At 39.0% G+C, this 21,997-nt stretch overlaps 1 protein-coding gene across 4 annotated transcripts in view; it reads right to left on the bottom strand.

The window, feature by feature from the left end:
* The window catches only part of plrdgb (PITP-less RdgB-like protein), a 106,079-nt gene that overhangs the window by 30,993 nt on the left and 53,089 nt on the right, over positions 1-21,997 (bottom strand). For all 4 annotated transcript variants that reach the window (XR_013794568.1, XM_079586071.1, XM_079586070.1 and 1 more), the window contains exons 4-10: positions 17,100-17,170; positions 16,798-17,018; positions 10,334-10,523; positions 6,498-6,620; positions 4,638-4,825; positions 2,892-3,034; positions 2,557-2,727 (exon numbers count right to left, since the gene is read on the bottom strand). Coding sequence is in view for 3 of the 4 variants with exons in the window: in XM_079586071.1 (XP_079442197.1) it covers positions 2,557-2,727; positions 2,892-3,034; positions 4,638-4,825; positions 6,498-6,620; positions 10,334-10,523; positions 16,798-17,018; positions 17,100-17,170 (1,107 nt within the window). In the remaining variant the exon portion in view is untranslated. The remainder of the gene's footprint in view (positions 1-2,556; positions 2,728-2,891; positions 3,035-4,637; positions 4,826-6,497; positions 6,621-10,333; positions 10,524-16,797; positions 17,019-17,099; positions 17,171-21,997) is intronic.

Below are 21,997 nucleotides of genomic sequence, written 5' to 3'. Positions count from 1 at the left end.
CCTGCACCGGTTTCGACTATTGCTTCAGGGCAAGCACATGTTGGTTAACACTCTTACTGTTGCGTACATCAACCACCAAGGCGGAATACACTCACATCCTCTGGTTTCAGCAGTGGCTCAATTTACTTTGCGCCGTTCACATCCCGGGCGAGCTCAATCATGCGGCCGATGCACTCTCACGACAGCTGACATTCGCCGGAGAATAAAGACTCCACTCCCAGGTGGTCCAGCTGATCTGGAGTCGATTCTGGGATGCACAGATAGACCTGTTTGCCTCACGGGAATCCTCCCAATGCTAGTTGTTGTACTCCCTGACCGAGGGGACCCTCTGTCACACAGCTGGCCCTGGGGCCTACGCAAGTATACATTTCCCCCAGTGAGCCTGCTCGCACAGACACTGTGCAAGGTTAGGGAGGACGAGGAGCAGGTATTGATGGTTACACCTTTATGGCCCACCCGGACCTGGTTTTCGGACCTGATGCTCCTCGCAACAGCCCCTCCCTGGCAGATTACCCTGAGGAAGGACCTACTTTCTCAGGGACTGGGCACCAAATGGAACCCACGTCCAGGCCTCTGGAACCTCCACGTGTGGTCTCTGGACGGGACACGGAGGACTAAAGTGGCGGAGGTAGACACTATCACTCAAGCTAGTCCCCTCTACCAGGCGAGCTTATAATTTGAAGTGGAGTTTGTTTGCTGAGTGTTTTTTTTCCTGGCGGGAAGACCCCCGGAAATGACAGATGAGCTCTGTGCTTTCCTTCCTGCAAGAGAGGTTGGAGTGGAGGCTCCACCTTTAAAGTCTATGTTGCCACCATCGCAGCACATCACAATGCTGTTGATGGCAGGTCACTGGGAAAGCACGACCTGGTCATCAGTTTCCTGAGAGGTACCAGGTGGTTAAATCCTCCCAGTCCATGCCTCATCTCCTCCTGGGACCTCTCTGTGGTCCTTTCCGATCTAGAGACAGCTCCCTTTGAGCCCCTGGAGACCGCTTAAGTTTCTGTCTCTAAAGACAGTGCTCCAGACCAAGCTTGTTCACTTTAAGAGGGTGGGGGACCTCCAGGCATTTTGGTCACTGAATCATGCCTTGAGTTTGGGCCGGCCCTGTCTCAGATGATCCTGAGACCCCAGCCCAGATATGTGCCCAAAGTTCCCACCACTCCCTTTAGGGACCAGGTGGTGAACTCAAGTGCTACCTTGGAGGAGGCAAACCCAGCCCATACGTTCCTGTGTCCTGTTCGAGCACTGCATGTTTACGTGGACCACACGCAGAGCTTCAGAAGCTCAGAGCAGCTCTTGTCTGAATTCTGAAGCAGATGTCTCCAATCAGAAGTTGGCCCACTTGATAGTGGATGTCATCGATTTGGCGTACCAGTCCCAAGGTGAGCTGTGCCCCATCGGAGTGAGGGTTCATTCTACTCGGGGTGTTGCTTCCTCCTGGGTGCACGGCGCCTCTCTGACATCTGCAGAGCTGCGGGTTGGGAGATGCCTAACACCTTAGTGAGATTCTACAATCTCTGGGTTGAGCCATTTTTTCCCCTTGTGTTGGGTACAAACAGGTAATGTGCTTCCCGCTGACTCTGTGTCTCGCTTGCTGCGCCTTTCCCCTCTAGCGGGGGGATATGACCGCCTACTACCTTTTCAGGTGAGTTTCCTACTGGGGAACCCTGAATCAAGTTCCTACAGTGTCCTTCGGCAGTCAGACGCAGCGGATGTGTCTGACGCCAGACCCAGTACTTATGTGCATGCCTGGCCGGTCAGCCCTTGCAATGGGCTAGGTGCCCATATGCTGTGATTCCCCCTTGGTATTACCATATGTGTCCCATATCTGTCCAAGATACAGTTTACCACAACTGTACAAGTGTCCAGTTGGCAAAAGGGCATGGTACAGCTTGCCAGCATTGCGTCTCCAACACTCGTAAAACGGTTCAGCGGCTGTGGCGCTTCCCATAAGGACCCCAATACATCAGTATCGACGTAACATTGAACATGACTGACTGAATGGAAACGTCTTGATTACTGATGTAACCCTTGTTCCCTGAAGGAGGGAACAGAGACGTTACATCCCTCCTGCCACAACCCTGAACCACAGCCTTATACACCCGTATGTCCGGGTCGGAGTGGCTTAGCATGCAAATCTCACTCGCCAATATTCATTGGCCCGTTTTTTACAACTCAAAGGTGATTGGGGCACCCAAGACCTCAATACGTCAGTATGGACGTAACATCTCTGTTCCCTCCATCAGTGAAAGAGGGTTATATCAGTAGCCGAGACGTTATCCAGATTTTCCAGTGAAAAACCAGTGACATTACTTTTTTGGATGGAGAAAAAAACTGTGTTCATAGAACTTTAAGTTTGAATTAATATGGTTGAAAAGTTAATGTCTTAAAATATCAAATTGCCAAGACCCAAAATCTTCCAAGTATTAAAACTTAGATTAGGTTATAATAAATATGTGTACTTTACTCTCTTTATTTACATTTAAAACAAACACATCTTTACAGCCTTATTTACTTGAGTGATGCGATCTGTGGAGCCTGAGAGAAAGCTCTTACCAATGAGAGTGGAGCGCCCATCACCCAGAGGGTACCGCTGGTAACGGGAAACAGGAAAGGGGGGAAGGTGGGTGAGAACTGGGTGCAGCAAAGGTTCCAGGCGTGAGGCAGAGGGGTCCGATGGGTAGAACAGATTAAAAATCTGAGAACAAGCTGGTCGGAGCTGAGCCACTAATAGAGATAAAAGAGAGTAACCATTCATCAGGTAACTACTTTGAGCACTAAATTTTAACAATAAATAAATAAATCACATTTATTATTTCTGTAAAACAGAATATTTCTTTAAAAATAAACAATTTTGAGTGTGTGCGTGTGAAAGGGAAACTGATTTATACCATCAATGGCAGGTAACACTGTCCTCCGCATTGCTAGCACCAGCCCCAGTGGGCATCCCAGTAGAAAGCAATCTGACACTTCAAACTCAAAGCAGCCTGGATTGAGAGCCTGCCTGGAGTCACACTGATCATCCTGAGACAGACTGTGAGACAGCAGGCATGGAAAGCGAGTTATCTTCATTTATTATTAACACTTTGTTAATGATTAATCAGAATTAATGCTTTCATTTTATGCTGATGTCATCATGTGCCCCCATGACAGGTCTGTTAAGACTTTAGAACCAAGTTCTTTTTATCCTTGATACATTCCATTGCAATCATCCATTTTATGATAACTTCAGTCAGGACCACTCTGGCAATGGAACATGATTTAGTTTGGCACCATGGTTCCGTATGGGGGTTCATCTTTACAATAAATTAGGATTAGCTGGTCATGTAATAATTTAAGAGATTGTACAGCTGATAGTCAGCTGATTCTGAGCTATGCGTGGCCTGCCTGAACTACGCTTGCACTAGATTTCTTTAACATGGAGGCTTTCTTTATAGATACCTAAAAATCGTATTATCACGATATGGTTGCAAAGATCGCATGAACCAGGAGATTAAGGAAAAGAACAGTCTTTAATAATAAATCTAAAAGGGAATTTCGGGAGAACACAACCACATTCAAACATAGACGACAACTAACAATGAACACATTTTATAAAAATGAGAATGAATGAGATAATAAACAGAACAGGTGAACGTAATAATTTATCAGACACACTGGGAAACAGGGTCAGATGACAGGCACAGTGAAGACAGAACCTACACACACTAAAAAAATCAAAACACACACTAAATCAAAACAGGGCAAACACATCAATTAGCAATTAATTCAGTTCAACGACTTTCTTGTTTTTTGGCTGCCAACTGTTAGTTTTTTATTTCAGACATCACTTTATCTGTAAACTGAACAATGCAACTGAATGACTCATTAGCATTCATAACATTCCAAGCAGGTTTTCATACACTACCTAAGTGTATTCATATCATGCGATACATTTTTTTTATTATCTGCATAAAACCATCTAAAATATCACAGACTGTTTATGAATTTCCTCATGTGTATTTCTGTTTATTTCTATAACAACATGAATATGCTTGTGTAATTTAATGAAGTGTTTTTATAAACATGTAAATGAGAATTTTGACACCAGTCTTTTAAAATGATTTATGTGATTTTACGAAACAGGATGGAATGTTTTAAAGTGAGACAAACCAACTAAATCCACAAAAAAGAAATAAAATAAATGTAAAAAATTACACAAATTATCATTTTTGTGCAGCCCACCCGATTTAAAAATTAAATCTTAAGATTTGATTTTATTAAAATCATTAAAACCCTGCCATTTGTCAGTTAAAGGACATTACAGAAGACTAGCAGGGTGGAAAGTGATAATGAAGATGAAGGAAAACTGTAAATGCATTACCAATTACAAGTATATTCCCAAGAAAACATGTTTGCTTCAAGCATTTTAATCAGAAACATGGAAAAAAATATATATAATCTTTCTGTAATATAATTTTCATGCACTCCAGGACATGACAAACATGAACACATTCACTCCAACTAAATTAATTAAATTATTTAAAGTCCATCCATGTTTAATCAGACATATTGGGAAGCCTTTCTTCCTGAGGGAATAAGCAGTAACTAAAATGTCAACACATGTCAGTGAAGCAATGAACAAACCCAAATCTCACCTGCTGATAAAGACATCACACTGACCACTGGCCACGTCTGCATCACACGAGTCACTTTGCTTTCGGATGAGTGGATGGCGGACTCCAGACAGCGGATCACACGGGGTTGACACATCAATGTTGCTCTTACTCAGGCGCTTGCTGCCTCGGAGAGTGGGGCTCAGGGAGTTCACCGCACATGGCTTCTCCTGGAACATAAAGACAACCGTAACCGACGTCAGTTGTACAGCAGCCAGAAGTGTATGTTCCTCATTAACAATTTTCAGCAGTTGTGGTTGTCATCATGCTTCCTTATTACTTTTTTCCTTAAAATTGAAGTTCACACCATGGAATCTGTTTTCATATTCACAAATTAAGACCTCTGGAATTACTATAGTCAAACAAGACTGCCAAACACAAAGTTATGATAAATTTTAAATTACATACAGTGCAACAGAAGTATAAACCCCATTCATTTTCACCAAAATGAAATAGATTTTTAACAAAATCCTATAAACCTTTCAAGATAGACCTACCATGAGCTCCGAGCTCTGATATACTTTTGTAGACGCCTCAATTGATGTGCGATTTAAACGAAATTTTAAAAATATTTGCCAAATTCCCTATGAAAAAAACATAACCCACAATCCTGAAGAGAGATCGACCAATTAGAGGAGTTGTTACTTTAAAAATGGAGACCAACGTTGACCACTCATTTTGAACTCAGCCCAGATGGATTCCCTACACTGTCAATATTTCTAGACATCTGAAAAACCTGCATTAAACTAATATTTTACTTTAAACTGAATGACTAAGTAAACAGTTTCATATATTTTAACATTCTTTTATTTAAAAATAAGTAATAGTTCATTGCCTCATAAAAAAAATTAAGTACACAGTCCTGTTTACTGCTTTTTTTGTGCTCTTGTTTTTATTTTCTGTTCTCTTGGTTTCTTTGGTTCAAGATTATGTTTACCTGTGTCTTGTTTAGCGTCTCATTTGTTCTGTGTATTTGTATCCCAGTGTTTGAGTTCTCCTGATCATTTTTGGGAGTTACCCTTTTGGATTGGTTGGGTCATCTTTTTATCCAAGATTATATTCTTGCTTCATTTATTTAATAAACTGCAATGAGATTCATTCTTTTTTTTCCTTTCTCTAAATTGTGATTCATCTCAGAGCTGGTTGGTTTGGTTCATGGATTATAATTATTTAATGAAGGTTTATTTATTTTTCAATACCTAAACTATTTTAAAGAAATACTGCTGTATCTAAAGCTACTGTAAAAGTAACTGCAATGTGTTGGGGTTGTGTGATATTAACTCTTCAATCAATCAACACTCAATAACCATTGTGTAACACAGTGACTCTTGAGCCCTGTACTCTTTTTTTGCCTCCGTTCCACTGTTTCCGAGGCATCTGTTCATCATCTGATGTGCCATGTGGTGTCCTTTTATCACACACTGGCACTGCACAGATGACTGCACTTTTATTAAACTGTCAGCACCAAGAAGCTCAGACAGACAGGGTGTACTGGGGATCTATTATTGTTGCAAACAGTAGACGCATTGGGGGGGACAAAAGTCTGGACAGAACAAAAATAATATGGGGTCGCAATAACATGAAGGATGGCACATTTTTATTTCTGGGTGAACAAATCCTTAAAGACAGGGAGAGAGCTGAGGAGGAGACAAATGGGAACGGGAAAATATCCTATGACATTTAGATATGAGAACAGACAAAAAAGCTTTGAAGGGCAGACATGTGAAGGATTCACTTGAGCAGACGTGGATTTATGTCTGATAAGGAGAGAATGACAGTCAGCTTCAAACAGAAGTGCAAGGCAGGAGTTCAGGGTGGTTTTGTGTGCATGTTCTTCTGTACCTTTAGACTCTCTGTGCTGTTGTTGCTGCTGCCACCCTCAGGGCTTCTGTGTTGCTTGTCACCACTGAAACACAAGGCGTCAAAACAAAGGACACCGCCAACACAGTCTGCCACCAGGCACACCTGAAACAAGCATTTGAAGAGTATTTGAATAATATATTACATTCAGAGCTCTTGTGTTAGTTCACCCACAAATGTAAATATTGTCATTTACTCACCCTCGTGTTGTCCCAAATCCACAAGACTTTCGTTCATCTTTGAAACAGATATTTAATTTAAGATTTTATACACATATAAACATTGATCAGCAATCAATGCTTTCAGCACTCAATTTGGTCATTTGGTCATGAAAGCTCATGTTATGCTTGCTTGACCAATGAGGTTCATTCTCACGTGTTACGCAGGACATTTGAGCTTCGCAAGAACCAATGAGTTTTGTTCTCAGTACAGTTGTGCTTCTGTTTATGTTTACTGATCAATGCTTATATGGGAAAAAAGCCTAAAGTAAATCTGTTAATCATTTCAAATGATCATGTCTCTTCAGAGGACTTGGATGAAGATGCTCGATTCACATGGATTTATTTTACGATCTCTTTATAATTATTTTATCTGTCTTTAAACTGGTTTGGGTAGACTTTCAATAAAAGGACAGAAATTTCTCAGATATCATTAAAAGTATCTTTGGAATGACATGAGGGTGAGTGAATGATAACAGAATTTTAATTGTGAATAAACTATCAATTTAATTCCGCTCATTGACATTTCAACTCAAAATGTGTAAACAATGTTTGTGATGTTCACTACATTTCCTATTTAAAACAAGAAAACCTTCAAGATACTTTATAACATGTTGAAACGTTATTTTTATGTACAGTTAAGAGGAGCTGAATTCTTGGATGTTAGTAAAGCATCAGCTTCTGCTACACATCATCAGGCTGGTGAAGTCAATCTCAAGATAAAACTGGTAAATATGTCTATGTCTATTGATAAACCAATCATTGTTTTCATGTTATGGACGATAAACTATAAATACTGTAGCTGACATTAAAATGAATGAAAGAAGATGAATGACAAAATAAATGGATAAGTAAAACACTTAAAACTAAAATAATTATTTTTAAATGCTACAAAATAATTTAGGCATCACAACATTATAATGTACAGTAAGAAAATTAATATTAATTTTGAGATTTCTGAAAGATTAACTTTAAGTGACTGTTGCCCCAGCAACAGAATCCAACAGCGTGGGTGAAGGTATTCTGCATGTAGGTCTTTTACTTGTGCTTCTGCAAAGTTCACTTCATTTGTTATCATTTAGTTTCAATTTGACTCTAGCTCCATGTTGTCACCAATGGGTTGCAAATAAAGTTGAAAGCAGCTACTATAAGCAGCAGTAAAAGATTTATTTAACACAGAACTCAAGAAACATGAAAACAGAACAACTCAACATAACGCAACGGACAATTGAACAAAGAAAACTGAGGACTTAAACACACAGTGGTAAATGAGGAAACTAAATGAAAAACAGGTGAACGTAATCAGAAACTAAGGGAGCAAACTGGCACACACTAGGCCTGCATCCAAAATCGCATACTTCCCTACTGTGAAAAATAGTATGACAAAAGTAGTAGTAGTACCTTTGATGACCTACTTCTTCCGGCGAAAATTCTGAAGTGTGCATATGATAGACACTTTACTATCCCATGAGGCCACGGGAGAGGATTTGTGAATGACAGTGAAGCGACGCAACTGGTAGGTCACGTGATAATGCCAACATGTCAAATGTAGTACGTCCGAATTACATTCATACTACACACATGCATACTATAACATAGAACATACTTTTTTTAGCGGCCGTTAAGAAATTACTTATTCAATATAAGTACCTACTTAAGAGAGTATGCGATTTCAGACGCAGCCTATGAAACCAGGTCAACTCACAATGACAGTTCAAACAGGAACAGGGAAAACAGAACCAAAACACAAACTAAACCAAAACAGAGCACACACGTTACACATGTTTAATCTGACTCCAATTTTAAATGACTCTAAAATTTAGACTGAGATTATTATTAATCTTTAGTCTCATTTCCAGCCGGGTCAGGGATCTCACGGGCACAAAATCACCAGTTCTGATCTTAGATAGTGTGTACTATACTGGACACAATATTTACTAATATGACTAATCTACTAGTCACACATGATTTCAGAAGAATATAGGATCAATCAAATATAACTTTTTTTTGTTGGGTAAAAATGTATCATGCCAATTAAACAATAAGAAGCCATTTCAGAAATAATAATACATAACAACAATTGCTCAAAGATGATTCTGAGAGTGAGAGGCACTATAACTGACAACAGAGCGACACACAGCAGTGTGCAGGAATCAGGAGACTTAACACTGTGCAGGGGTTGTCTTGCTACAGAATCCCAATGACTGTTTTGCCACTTTCCCTTCAATACCCAGAGCAGAACAAAGAAGCATTTAACTCAAGGACAGGAAAAAAAAAATGTTTGAACAGGATCCCGTGACGGATTGGAAAACATTCCCACTAGAGACCTTGTAAAAAGCACACCTTTAATAGCAGAACAGAATTCTTCTAAGGCCCTGTTTACACCTGGTATTAAGATCCGTTTTGGTAGATTGAAAGTGGACGACGCTAAATACAGGTGTAAACGGGGTCTAAAATGTTTTGAGCTTGTCCACTTTCAACCACTTCCAGAGGTAGTCGAAAACACATTCAACCGCATTGCTTTCGTAGTGTAAACGCTCATGTGGTCGAATGTGTTCGAACAGCCACAAAAGACTGCATACTCTCTGTCTACTGACCTATGTGGAAACATTATCGGAAGTGTGCTAGCCAGACGGGATTTAAACTTAATCTGTAGGAGACCCAAATCGGGTTTGAAGACGAAAAAATGTACTAAGCACAATATGTTCTCTCACCATTCCTGATTTCTAACACACACACACAGCATTCGGCGTGGTCTTGCGGCCATCAGAGCAAACATGAAAGCAGATGCTCTCTGTGTATTTTTCTGTCATCATTAGTGTGTTCATATGTAAATTGCGCGAGATTATTTCATCCATTAGATCGAAAGATCTGAAAAATCCCATACATTTACCTGCACATAGACCCTCCCCTCGAAGAAATCAGGACAGAAGTGGTTGAAAGTGGACAAAAGAGACAGATTAAAGCACCAGGTGTAAACGGGTATGTTTCTCCCTCATCTACTTGTGATCCGAGCAAACAAAACGCATCTTAATACCAATTGTAAACAGGGCCTAAGTTGTCAATCTTTCCCAAAATGTAAGTGACTGCTGTAAAATTGAGAGTGAGATCATTTTACCAATCGTACTGAGACATTTAAATGATACCAAATATGAAAGGTAAAAAGCAATAGATTAACAAGACAAATAATATTTGGTATATATAGCTACATTCTTAATCAACTTTCAGCCTGGGTAAAAAGAAAAGGAGTAGGAAGAGAGGGGGTCAGGATGGGTGAGCAGAGAAGATTGGGCAAATGGCTCTCTGTACCCCTGCTTCATGATCTCTTCTCCGGATTTGCAGATTTATTGATGTGTTTGTGAAAGTGTCTGTGATCGGTCTTATCAGGAATTTTGGTCTTACATGAGTGTTAGATGATAGCAAAGGTAATCTACATGTAAAAGTAGAGGAATGAGTATGACCAATCAAATATCAAATGTTGAACAATGCACACCAATAATACATTAAATTAAAAAACAAATGTATATACATATATACAGTATATATACATATTTTTTTATATATACATTGCTAATATTGGCCAATAACCAATATGTTTACCTGTCCTGTGAAGCCCACACCTTCTGGGGACTGAAGGAAGTTTCGGTAAACCTGATTGGCCTGAGCAATGACTGCTGCTACAGCATTCTGGTAATGAGGGGCAGCGATAGCAAGTATGGGAAGAGCGGCCAGCGGCAAATGATCCACACTGCTGGACACACAGGTTTCATCGTAGCTGTATGGATTCAAACTACAGGAAGACAAAAGGGGAAATTCTTGATGGGACAAAATGATGTTTGAATAGCTAACCTCTTGCACTGTGCACATCTTTACATGAAGTTTCGATTTTCTGTACTGTGTCACTAAGGATGTCCTTTAGCACACCTTTGGTGTTTTTTTTGTGCTCTTGTTTTGATTTCCTGTTTCCTGTCGTGTTAATTTTGATCACCTGCCCCATGTGATGATGCAACAAGGGACAGTGTTATGTAAGTACCGCTGTGCAGAGTCTGATGAATCTATTTGTCTAGCAGCTTTCTCAGACTGTCTTATGCAATTTCCACCCAAGAATAATAAGTGCTAGAGAAAACCGCCAGGTCAAATCTGATTGTTTTAGATTGTATGCTTCACAAACAAACTTTACATGCAAACTTCAAAAGCAAACGACTGTCATTCTTTTAGGAATAGGTTGGATTACACTGGTCATGATGTATGGCTTTGATTCACTAACATCTCATAACAATCATACGTTTTGGAAATGTGTAATTTGGGAATTACACTACACAGGAGTGTAAAGAGTGGAGCTTGATTCACTAAAAAGAACCGGCTCATTTCTTTCAAATGAATGCAATGACATGTTTGCGATGGATAATACTTTATATCTACGGACTAAAAAACACCTTAATACACGTTTGTAAAAAGTAATTAAAAATATCGGAAAAGCTATCATGGTTTGGTCTATATAGCATAATTTGTTTGCAGACGCCATTTGATTTGATATTTTGTTATCTAATGCAATATAATTCAATATAGACTACTATCTTATGCTGTTATATGTAATCATTCCACTGGAGGCGAGCTTGACAAACCCAAGTGCAGTTTATTCAACAAACTAAATACAAAAGGCATGGCATGGCATGGCAAATCAAGACAATTAACCAATGAGAAGACAGAACACATGGCAGGATCACAAGACTAGAAAAGGGAATCACATGACAAGAAAATAGGCTTCAGACATAGTAATGGAAATCCTTCAAAATCTTTTTGAGTTAAAACAAGGTAGGATAGAAGTACAGTTTATGTGGGTTCCAGCCCATGTGGGAATTCAAGGGAATGAAGAAGCAGATAAATTAGCCAAGCGATCAGTAGATGACGAAATAGTAGAAATTGAACTACCACATAGTATAAGAGAAATAAAATCAGTAATAAAAGAGAAGGTGATTAAAAAGTGGCAACAGTATTGGAATAATGAGACTAAAGGGAGACATTTATATGCAATACAAAAGAAAGTACGAAAAGGTAGAAAGAGTGGGTGAAATAGGAGCAGGCCCGGATTGGCTAATCGGGAGCACCGGGAGAATTCCCCGTGGGCCAGTCTGTTTTATTGGCCAGGAGGGCCGGTGTTGTCATGGCACTGGGTTGAATGCTTTCCCTTATATAGGCTCCAGTCAAAGCGCAGGCCCACTATTTTTTCATTATTATTTTCTCGCAGCCCCACAAAAAATAAGAGATACAAACCATGGATAATAGGTGCAAAGGCGGTGCTGAAAAGGCCAGAATAATAAAAAATCTCTAGAAACTCAAGCGGCCTCAATAGCCTACGAGTCAGAGCCGTACCCACCATTGAGGTCTCCGAGGTCCGGACCTCTGTAATTTTTCTGAGTGTATAACGTTGTGAAATAATTGCCTAATATTAACTCTAATTTGGTGCTGCAATGATTCGCATATCGCGACGATAGCCGACTTCATTATCTGAGCTGCTTCAGCACTCAAACACCGCTCGTCGGCAATGGCAAAATGTTTGAGATGACCAATCAAAGCAAGCAGGATTTATGTTCACAGAAGCGCGAGCCGCGGGCGAATCCCAATGCGATGCTTCACGAGATAAGATGCAAGTGGCTAAACTAAACAGCTGTTTTACAATAGAAGTTTTAAACAACCGACATAAATAATCAGTTTGCAAAGACTGCATCAATCAAAGCTCAGCTTCGGGAGGAGATTTACAGGTAGCCTAAAGATAAAGAGACTGAGAGAAGGAGATGGAGATGAGAGAGGAGAGCAGGTAGAGGAATAGCCTGTTGCATACTGTGCTCAGAATGAGAATAACTTTATTACAATGGATTCCTATTTAACACAGATATACATAGCCTATGTTCTTTGACAATGACAGTGGAAAAATAATATGCCCCTTAACCCCCTAGCCAGATCACCTTTGGGTCCTTTGTACAGTATTTATAAAACCCTGTGTACGGCTATTGCACTGAATAGAAAATTATATTTTGATTTAAAAAAAGAAAAAAGAATTACAAGGCTGTACAGAACAGTGCACTATTGCAGACTTATATACTGAGGGTTTAATTACATTATTTTAAAATATAGTCAGTCGGGAACTAAAGTGGGCCGGTCTAAGGCATGAAACTCCAGGGCTGAAAATGAGTCCCACTCCGGCCCTGAATAGGAGGGATGAAAATATAATAACAAGATTGAGGATGGGACATACAGGTTTGAGTACAACATTACATCTAACATCTAAACATCCAACGGGAATGTGTGAGAAATGTGGTCAGAGTGAAACTGTGGAACATGTGATTATAAATTGTAAGGATTATGACGAAGAAAGAGAAGTGCTAAGAGAAGAAATGTGGAAGAATGAAGGAAAATAATTATAATTAAAGAATATATTAGATTCAGATATAGGAAATAGTACGGTTAAGGTATTGTTTCAGTTTTTGAATAACACAGGATTAATTAAAAGAATGTAGGAGAAATGTATATATATAAGAGAGGTAGAGGGTGTGGATAAGATGATGAAATACTGTGGGAAAAATAATGAATATCTGAAGGAAAACAAGGATATAGTGAATTATTGGGAGGAACTGGAGGATCTGAACAAGCAGCGCCAGTGAGTGTTTTTTTTTTATTTAGTTTTTTTATATATGTAGTGGGGATGGTTAGGAAATGTTAAGAGGAATAGGAAAATGTTTCTGATCAAAGCAACCTGATGATGGCAGTAATGCACTGTTTAGTGTGGTTGCCAATAAAAGACATAAGAAGAAGAAGAAGAAGAAAGCGCTCTGATGACGACATAGCTGTCCATGATTGGCCGGATTCACCAAATGACAACGATCACGTGTGTTTCGTGTGAACTTTAGTTCCACTAAAGCTCACAAATAATTTTTTTATAACACTAAACACTCTTTTCATGTTGCCGTGATATTGTATTGTGTCATGTTTAGCAAAATAAAACTTATTAAAAAACGTTGACTCCACTTCATTGATAGTAGCTATAGGCTGAACAGCTGTTGAACTGTATTCTTGTTCAAACAGATGCTGTATGAAGCCGTACATAAAGAATTGAATGAAAATGTCTCTGAAACATCTGTGTATTTGGCAAATATTGCATTTATTTCACTTCAGCTGTGGTAAAGTAAGCAAACACCATGTGCGCGGTCACTACGGGAGCCAAAAAGTGTCCGACTCCACGTCTCGGTTTGCAGCTCCTCCCCGCCTGCACGCGGCAACTCTCGCCGGTCGGTTGCAGCCAATGTCGAACACACCTTGTGACATGAAACCAAAACAACCTGTGACATTATATATAGGTCTACTGTTGTTCAATGTCTATACATCTTGTACATTGTCTGATGTTAATGTCATATTCAGATACATATTGAGATACCGAATGGTGCCTATTAATCTGATATGCATATTTGATATGCAGATTGATTTAGATGTATTTTTAGCTAAATGTGCTTTAAAGGACAGTTCAGAGGTGGAGATCAGGTCATCCCTGTCTCGATATCTGAAAGAGCAGGATGTCTAATTAACATATTAAAGCTCCTCTATCTTTAATCAGGCCAGTTTCCTGTCACAGAATGTGGTGGTTTGATTAATAGAGCAGAGCTGTTAATTTTTTTTTTAATGATTTCCTTTTGCCTACATCAACAGCGACAGCTATTCCTATGAGACACTGATGGAAGTTGTGTCTGTAATCAGACACAGATTGATTGCTAAACAGTTGAGTCCTTTAAAACAGACGGAACAAATTATTTAGTAAAGGAGGAAAAAAGTTGTCTTGCGCATGATAATTGAGCCCTTTTATGAGCAATGAGTCTTATTTTCTGTATAGTTCATGACCAAAATCATTAGAATTCTTGTCTGGATGTTCCCATCAGTTCAGAAATGGAAAACTGGCAAGAGACTACAAAGAAAATGTCCAAATGTCATCATGTAAAATTCATTGTGCTTTGACTGGGCATGTGGCTTTATGTGCTCCTGCTCCAGTGTTTCTGACAGAGACACGCGATTCTGACACATTTCAACCTCTTTGTATGATGAAATTTATTTCATCATTTAATGGAAGTAAATTAACCTTTGTAGTTCTCTGGAAACAACTGAACGTTTTCCATAGAAATTACAATTTTCCCCCAGGGTTCCAAAGTCTTTAGAAGACATTTTCATTTTCAAGTCTCTCTGATCTGAAATGTTCGTGCTGGCAGCTTAGCATGACTCCAAAGGGCAGATCAATAGGTTCATTTAACTGTCAGTTAGAGTTGTAAACATAATCTGAGAATTTAAATGCTCAGGTAAGAGCTTGAGATTCTAAAATCTTGGTATCTGACACAGTCAATAAAGGTTGATAGGTTCATGGACTGGAATGGGCATCTTAAGGAATTTAACAAGCAAGTACCCATTAACAATTCTATGTTGTAGTTTTGAGGGGGTGGAAGAAATGCAATTCCATTGCCAAACATTTTAGTAGAAAATCTTACAAAATCTTGTTAGTTTAATAATATACTAACAAAATTAATAATGTGTATCTTTCTACAAATGATAATACGAACAGACAGATTTAAAAATAAATATTAGTCTTGAACTGTTTGATTCGCTAAAAAGAACCATCATTCGGAATCAGGAATCTACTGTAAACTGGTCATGCTGTATGGTTTTGATTCACTGAAAAGATAAGTAATTTATATGTAACTTAGGGACTACACTAGTCGTGTTATGAGATAGATTCGCTAAAAAGAACTGGCTTATTGGAGTTATTTATTTGGTAATTGGCTGGACTACACTGGTCATGCTGTTTAAGATTGAGTCACTAAAAAGAATCGGTTCATTAGAATAATTTGTTTGTGAATCGGTTGGACTACACTGGTCATGCAGCATGGTTTATTCACTAAAAAGTACCAGCTCTTAGTTTGGGAATTGGTTGGACAATATTTCTCATGCTGTATGGTTTTGACTCGCGGAGAAAGTCGTGAAGTTGGACGCTTCCCGTAGTGACGCTTGAGCTGTGTTTGCATACTTTACCACAGCTGAAGTGAAATAACTGCAATATTTGCCAAATACACATGTTTCAGAGACATTCTCATTCAACTATTTATTTACTGCTCAATACAGTGTCTTTTTGTACAAGAATAAAGTTCAATAAAGCATGTTTCAAGTTTTTCATGTTCAATAAGTTGAACATATTTCATAAACTCCAAACATGAAGCAGCACCGTGTATGTGCTCACATTTCAGAAGACTTCTTCAAAGTATATATATGCAAATAATGACACGGTATGTCTGATCATGAACGTGTTTGCATGATGAATTATTCTGATACACAGATAATGTAGACTGAAAATTCTAAGAAGAATGGACAAAAAAGTAACTGTGCCTTTATTCTTTCTGTGTTAAACTGATGTTTATCATTTAGTGTTCTCATAAACGTAATGAAAATATAATTAGAACTTTTAAATGTTCTTTCTCATTTTTCAAATATACCATATAGACCAAGTTATAATGCTGAAATGTTGATATTTTTAAAAATAATTTATCGATTGTTGCGAGTTTATTGTCATTACATTTTTTTAAATATATTAAAGTGACTCCAACTGTTGTTTGTTTGTTTGTTTGTTTGTTTGTTTGTTTTTTCTCCGCTCACATTTTATTATTCACTTGTCTGTATAATGAGTGTGTTGCAGGTCTGTGTTTAATTGGTTGTTGTCTCCCCTCTTCCCAACTTCTACACTCCCACTTTTACATAGTTTTACACAGCGATTTCTTGAGTCTTTTTAAAATCTGAGGTGTGAACGACCAATGCTAAACCAGACACTTTATATGAGTAAAAATTACACCATTACACCAAAGTGCACCATTAAATTGTCAGGTGAAAGTCTGTAATTCTTGACACTGAAAACTCATCCAAGGCTAAACTTTAACTGAGGTAAGAGTTACCGAGCTAGCATGAGTGTTTCAGCATGAACATAATCATTACGAAGAATTAGCATATTTGGTCTTTACATTTTTGTTTCAACATCTTACTTTGAGACCAGGGAGAAGGCATCAGCACACACGGGCGTGCAGGGCACCAGTCTGACCAGCATGCTGTCTGCTGCCGCTTGGAAGTGTGCCCGAGCCACACGCTCCAACACGGACGCCAAAGTGGCAGCATCACCCGCCTTCCCTCCAGTGTCACCACCTCCAGAATCCAAGATATGACCTCCATGAATCACCAGGATGAGTAATTGTGTCCTGCATTTCCTCTGCAGGAGGGTGAAAGAGATGAAATGAGTAAAAACTGAAAGAATAATTGAATGTAATTAGAAGAGGGAATGAGGACTAACCTCCATGTCTTCCAAACCATCCACACTGCTCTGTGGCGCACATCGAGGATGCCGCAGCCTGTACAGGCTCTCTAGTGGTCAATGAGAGACAGAGAGAACTTTATGGTGTTCTGCAGTGAGGCAACAATTTCCACCTCAAACAGTCCATCTTACTGATGACTGATGGGACAGACGTACTTCTCTAAGAAGAACCTTGTTCTCTCTTCCCCAAATTGGCAAAGTGCTACTAGTTATTGCTAGGCTAAGTTATTGCACTCTCTCACTCTTTATTTACAGGTAAAGCTACATACAATAGCATTGTGTGTACATACATTTGTATTAAGAAATAAATAAGTACTTGTTTTCTTTCCTTAAATTATATATGGTATATATATATATTTAAGCAATGAGTGTATAGCTTATTCAAAACTCTTTTTCTTTATTTGACCATTGTAAAGGCTATTCAGGATTTAAGAATAGTACTTTTGAATTATGGAGAATGGTGTATAATAATAATAAATACAGAAAAGAAACGTCATCAAATCAACAATGACCTAAAAAAAACATTCAAAGTTAATTTATTATAATTTAGTTGATTCCTTGGGTTTGGGGGGGAAATTACAACATACATTTTTGCTATGTATCTATTTATGACATGTTGTATGAAATGTAAGGTAATTGTTCTCTTTAATTGTCACTTCACATCTGTGGCTTGTAATGTTGCAGAAAGGAGTAGTTGACTTGAGATGAGGATCTGTTTAGGTTTTGGGATTCCTGGGATTACTGTGTGAAAGGGGCTATGAAGTGCTATCTACTGAAATATGCAGATTACATATTACACACATTTTAATGATTGAAATGATAATGTGTTACATTTTATTTAATATTTTTTATTTTAAATTGCCCTTTTGTATCAAATATGAATCATTTGTAATATAAATATTCATTAAAAATATTCATAAAATGTGTAATGAAAATACAACAAAAAAAAACTTAATTGTACAGTCCCAATTTTTACAAATACATAAAGTTTTATTGCACAGTGCATTGTTTGCTCATAATGATAAATAAAATTGAAATAAGTGAGTGTGTGTGCGATAAAAACATCCAGCATGTCACAAAAGTCCACTATGTCACCACACTATAGTTTGCAATGCAAGCTCTCTCAATTTCTCACGTTTTCCACTAATCCTTGCTGGTAAATTCCATAACTACACTCTGCTAGCAAAATGCATCTTTCTCCACTGACAGCTATTCAAAAACTAATAACTGTATTTTGATTAATTAAAATAGTTTTTTATTTTAACTGAAAATCAGCACAAAAAATGCATTCTGTCTGGGCAGGTTCATAATAATGCTTGTCTTGTTAAACACTCAACTGAATTTACTACTTGCAATAACTGAAGGAGAATTTTCACCATCCTCATGGAGGCAGTTTTCCTCCCAAGAATAGCCTATAATATCCTCTCTTTTGAGGACAATAGTTCATTTGAACTGGTGCAGAACTGCAGGTAAAATAATATTAACTAATATTGTGATTGGCCCATTATTTAGCCTTTTTAAAGAGCACTAAAGGTTTTCTGTCAGAACTCAACTGCTCTTTGCCAGTCAATGTCAACCTCACAAGGAATCACTGCTCACGCTCATAGGCTATGCCCAAACTGTTTCAGAGTTAAAACAGCAAGACAGTCTGCATCTGTTTGTGGCTCTGTCTGGGGCTGGAAAAAATGGGTATTAATGAATAATGCAAGAAACCTCCAGACAAACAAGAGAGGGTGAATAGAACGAGACAGCAGCTAGAGGGTAATTTTCCTCTAAACTTTGAATGGCACTCAAAACCACAATTCAGTATTTAACATTATCAAATCTTTTTATGATTTAAATTAGAGTTCATATCCACAGGGCTGGGAGATTTTTCTTTATACAGTAGGTATTTCCTTTGCTTAAAGCAGGGCTTTGCAGGTTCGCAAATTTCTTCGCTATATTGTCGCTTTTTGCTCGCAGGTTTCTCTATAGAGCTCCCCCTACAGCTTCAGAATAGTTATTTGACAACACTGTCGAAAAACTCGCTGTCGACTCTCAGATACCAGAGGCTAGTAGATCAACGAAATCAGAGCAGACGGGACATTCTTTACAACGTCGTCTTCATTCGGGTTTGAACAGCGCGAGGGAGCACAATAATGACAGAATTTTAGCAGGTTTCTTTTTGCCGTAAAGCAATTCTTTACATCGCGAGACCTGATATCACGCGATACTTCCTGACTCCGCGTCCGACGGGCCGCCGGCTCAAAGTTGCAAGTGCGTTTTTTCCGCTCACATGCGGTTGGGGGGTGCGAGACGACCACCATTCAACCCGAAAAAAGTCATATAACTATTTTAATGACTCCGAAGCTGTTCGGTTAAAGGGTAACTAAACCCCTGGTCAGAGCCTGACTCCACCCACTGGCAATATTTGAAAAATGCTGGAAAAGTGGGCAGAGCCCAACGGACGAACCGAGGGCGGGGCTGAGCGGGTGATTGACAGACCCGCAGTGACGCAGTGATTGACAGCTGCTGTCAGACTCGCTAAGATGGAGAGTGACTGGAGTGACGCAAGTAGCTTTACAACAGAGCGGTCATTTAAAGTCGAGGACTTTTCTCCCCCACCTTCCCCTGAAGTGGAGGAATTGTCTGTGGTCACAGAGCTTAAACCATATCAATTCGAGCCGCGAGCTCAAACTGCGGTGTCGCATCGCATTAACTCCCGCATCGCGATCGGCATCCGACGATGCTAGCGAAGCAGCCGCGCAAGAGAGAATGGGGCCAGTATCTGAGTGGATTATTATTACTATTGACCTCCGTTAACCCTTTAGAACCGAATGTGTCGTCGCCGACACAGATCAGCGAGCTGTATTCATTGTACCGTAACTCTTCAACCGTTTGCACTATCAAAACCATTCAAATTGCCCCTGACAGTAGACAACATGCGCTTTTCGGCAATATACGGCTTATTACGGTAATTTCATGCTTTCCGCCAGCAAATGACAGCGGGCTTTCTGGCAGAGCGGAAAGGAAGGATTTGAACCGAGAGATACGACGCGCGGCGGGTTAGAGTGTTTTGGATTGCATAAAATAATAAAAGAAACGAACAAATACATGGTGAAAGAAGTGGTACACCGCAGAAGAGGGGATTGGGAGGATTTTTAATGAAACTTGGGAGGCGGATGGCCGTTACTTTTTCACGTATCTTTACATGTGGTGTATGCATGTGTGTGTGTGCGTGCCTAATATGAATGGAAGCATTTATATGTGTGCGTGTATGAAAAAAAGTGTCCTAAATGAAAACTGTGCAACCCAATGTCACAAAATAGACTTGTACAGTTGTATTATACTTCATTTTTCAACTTTAAAGTGTTAGTTTCTTTTGTTAGAGATTTTTCTGGTTTTTTTCTAAATAAAAACCGGAAAATGTATTCTCGTTTTTTTTATTTGTGTCTATTTAAATTCTATTTACGAACTCACCACACACAATAATGGTCAATTACTGTAATTTGTTGAAAGCGAATTTTTTTCTGAAAAAGATGACACCTTGCACATGAAGATAGCACATTGTTTTAGAATTTTACAGTCAAAAAATCAAAATATGTGAAAAACACCCATTTTAGCGTCAGGTTCTAAAGGGTTAAGCATATTTTGCCGCTATGTGAAAAAAAAAAATCCAGCAAAACGCGCCGGCGGTTGTGGAGTCCATGCAGGAAGAGCAGCGTTTGGCACACAAGTGCATGTAAACACTGGCGCTAATTTCCAAGTCTGGTGGAAAGTTATACAGTCCAGCAGTTATACAGTCCAGCCTGTTGCAACCGGCAACATTACACCTATACCAGCCTAACCACTGTACTAAACACAGATAAAGCTAAAAATCTACACTATCCTTACTGATGCAATACTATGCTACTATGCTTCTAACAACACTAACAACTATGCTAAATAACTAGCTAGGCTATACGAAATAATCTAAATAACTATATAAATGCTATGATAACTAGATGCTAAAATACGCTATCCTGATCGTTTTCAATACTCGTAATTCCAATTTCCAACTCCTGACTCGCTACAGTGGTTTTGACGGAAGCAGATGCTTTTATACCAGGGGCTGCCAGGGGCGTGACAGAGGAGCGTCACAGAGTACCCTACGTCAGAGAGTACCCCTACTTCAGGAGATTCCGTTTAACCTGAAGAGGGCAGCACTCAGACGTTTTTACACCATATATTTGAAAATTAAAACACTTTATACTCAAATGTTAAAAAAAGTACTCGAATCAATGAACAGCATTTATGAAGCTCCATTCTTACAGATCATTAACTAAAAAAAGTTGGTTTAGTGTTTAGTTACCCTTTAAGGTAAAAAAAGTTACTTAGGGCACCTTTAAGCTGTTTATGTGAAAGCTCCAACTCCAACTTCATTTCACTGATTAACAATCATTAAAAAGTCATGTCAGCTCACCGCTTATAGGTAGCTATAGCTTTTTTTTTTTTATGTGGACAAACGTAAAGACAATTTCTAATATTATATGCATTTATTTAAGCAATAGCCCACTCTCAAGAGCACTGTCAAAGTCCCTAACCTCAGATGACATATTTGTATTTTCGAAACTGGACCGTTATTTCTAGTCAAGCAAGTTAAAGGAGCAGCAAGTGATTTCTGAGAAACGCTGTTGAAAGTGGTTCTGACCAAGCACCACAACACACCCAGCAGTAAGGGGCTTGTCCACTCATGATGGGGGAGGAGAGAGAGTGAGCAAAAGGGAGATTTGAAGAAACACTCTAGAAAAAAAAGAGACGGCTGAAAGACATTACAAAAGAGGTAAGGGGTCAATGGATGCTCTCTTTAGGGCCATTAAGACCAGACAGAGGTCCCAAGAGGGATAAGGCGTGGCCGA

This window comes from Phoxinus phoxinus (genome assembly GCF_949152265.1).
Source record: "Phoxinus phoxinus genome assembly, chromosome: 17".
NCBI classification, from domain to species: domain Eukaryota; kingdom Metazoa; phylum Chordata; class Actinopteri; order Cypriniformes; family Leuciscidae; genus Phoxinus; species Phoxinus phoxinus.
The sequence above is the reverse complement of the archived record's forward strand: the minus strand, read 5'-3'. Positions and strand labels throughout refer to the sequence as shown.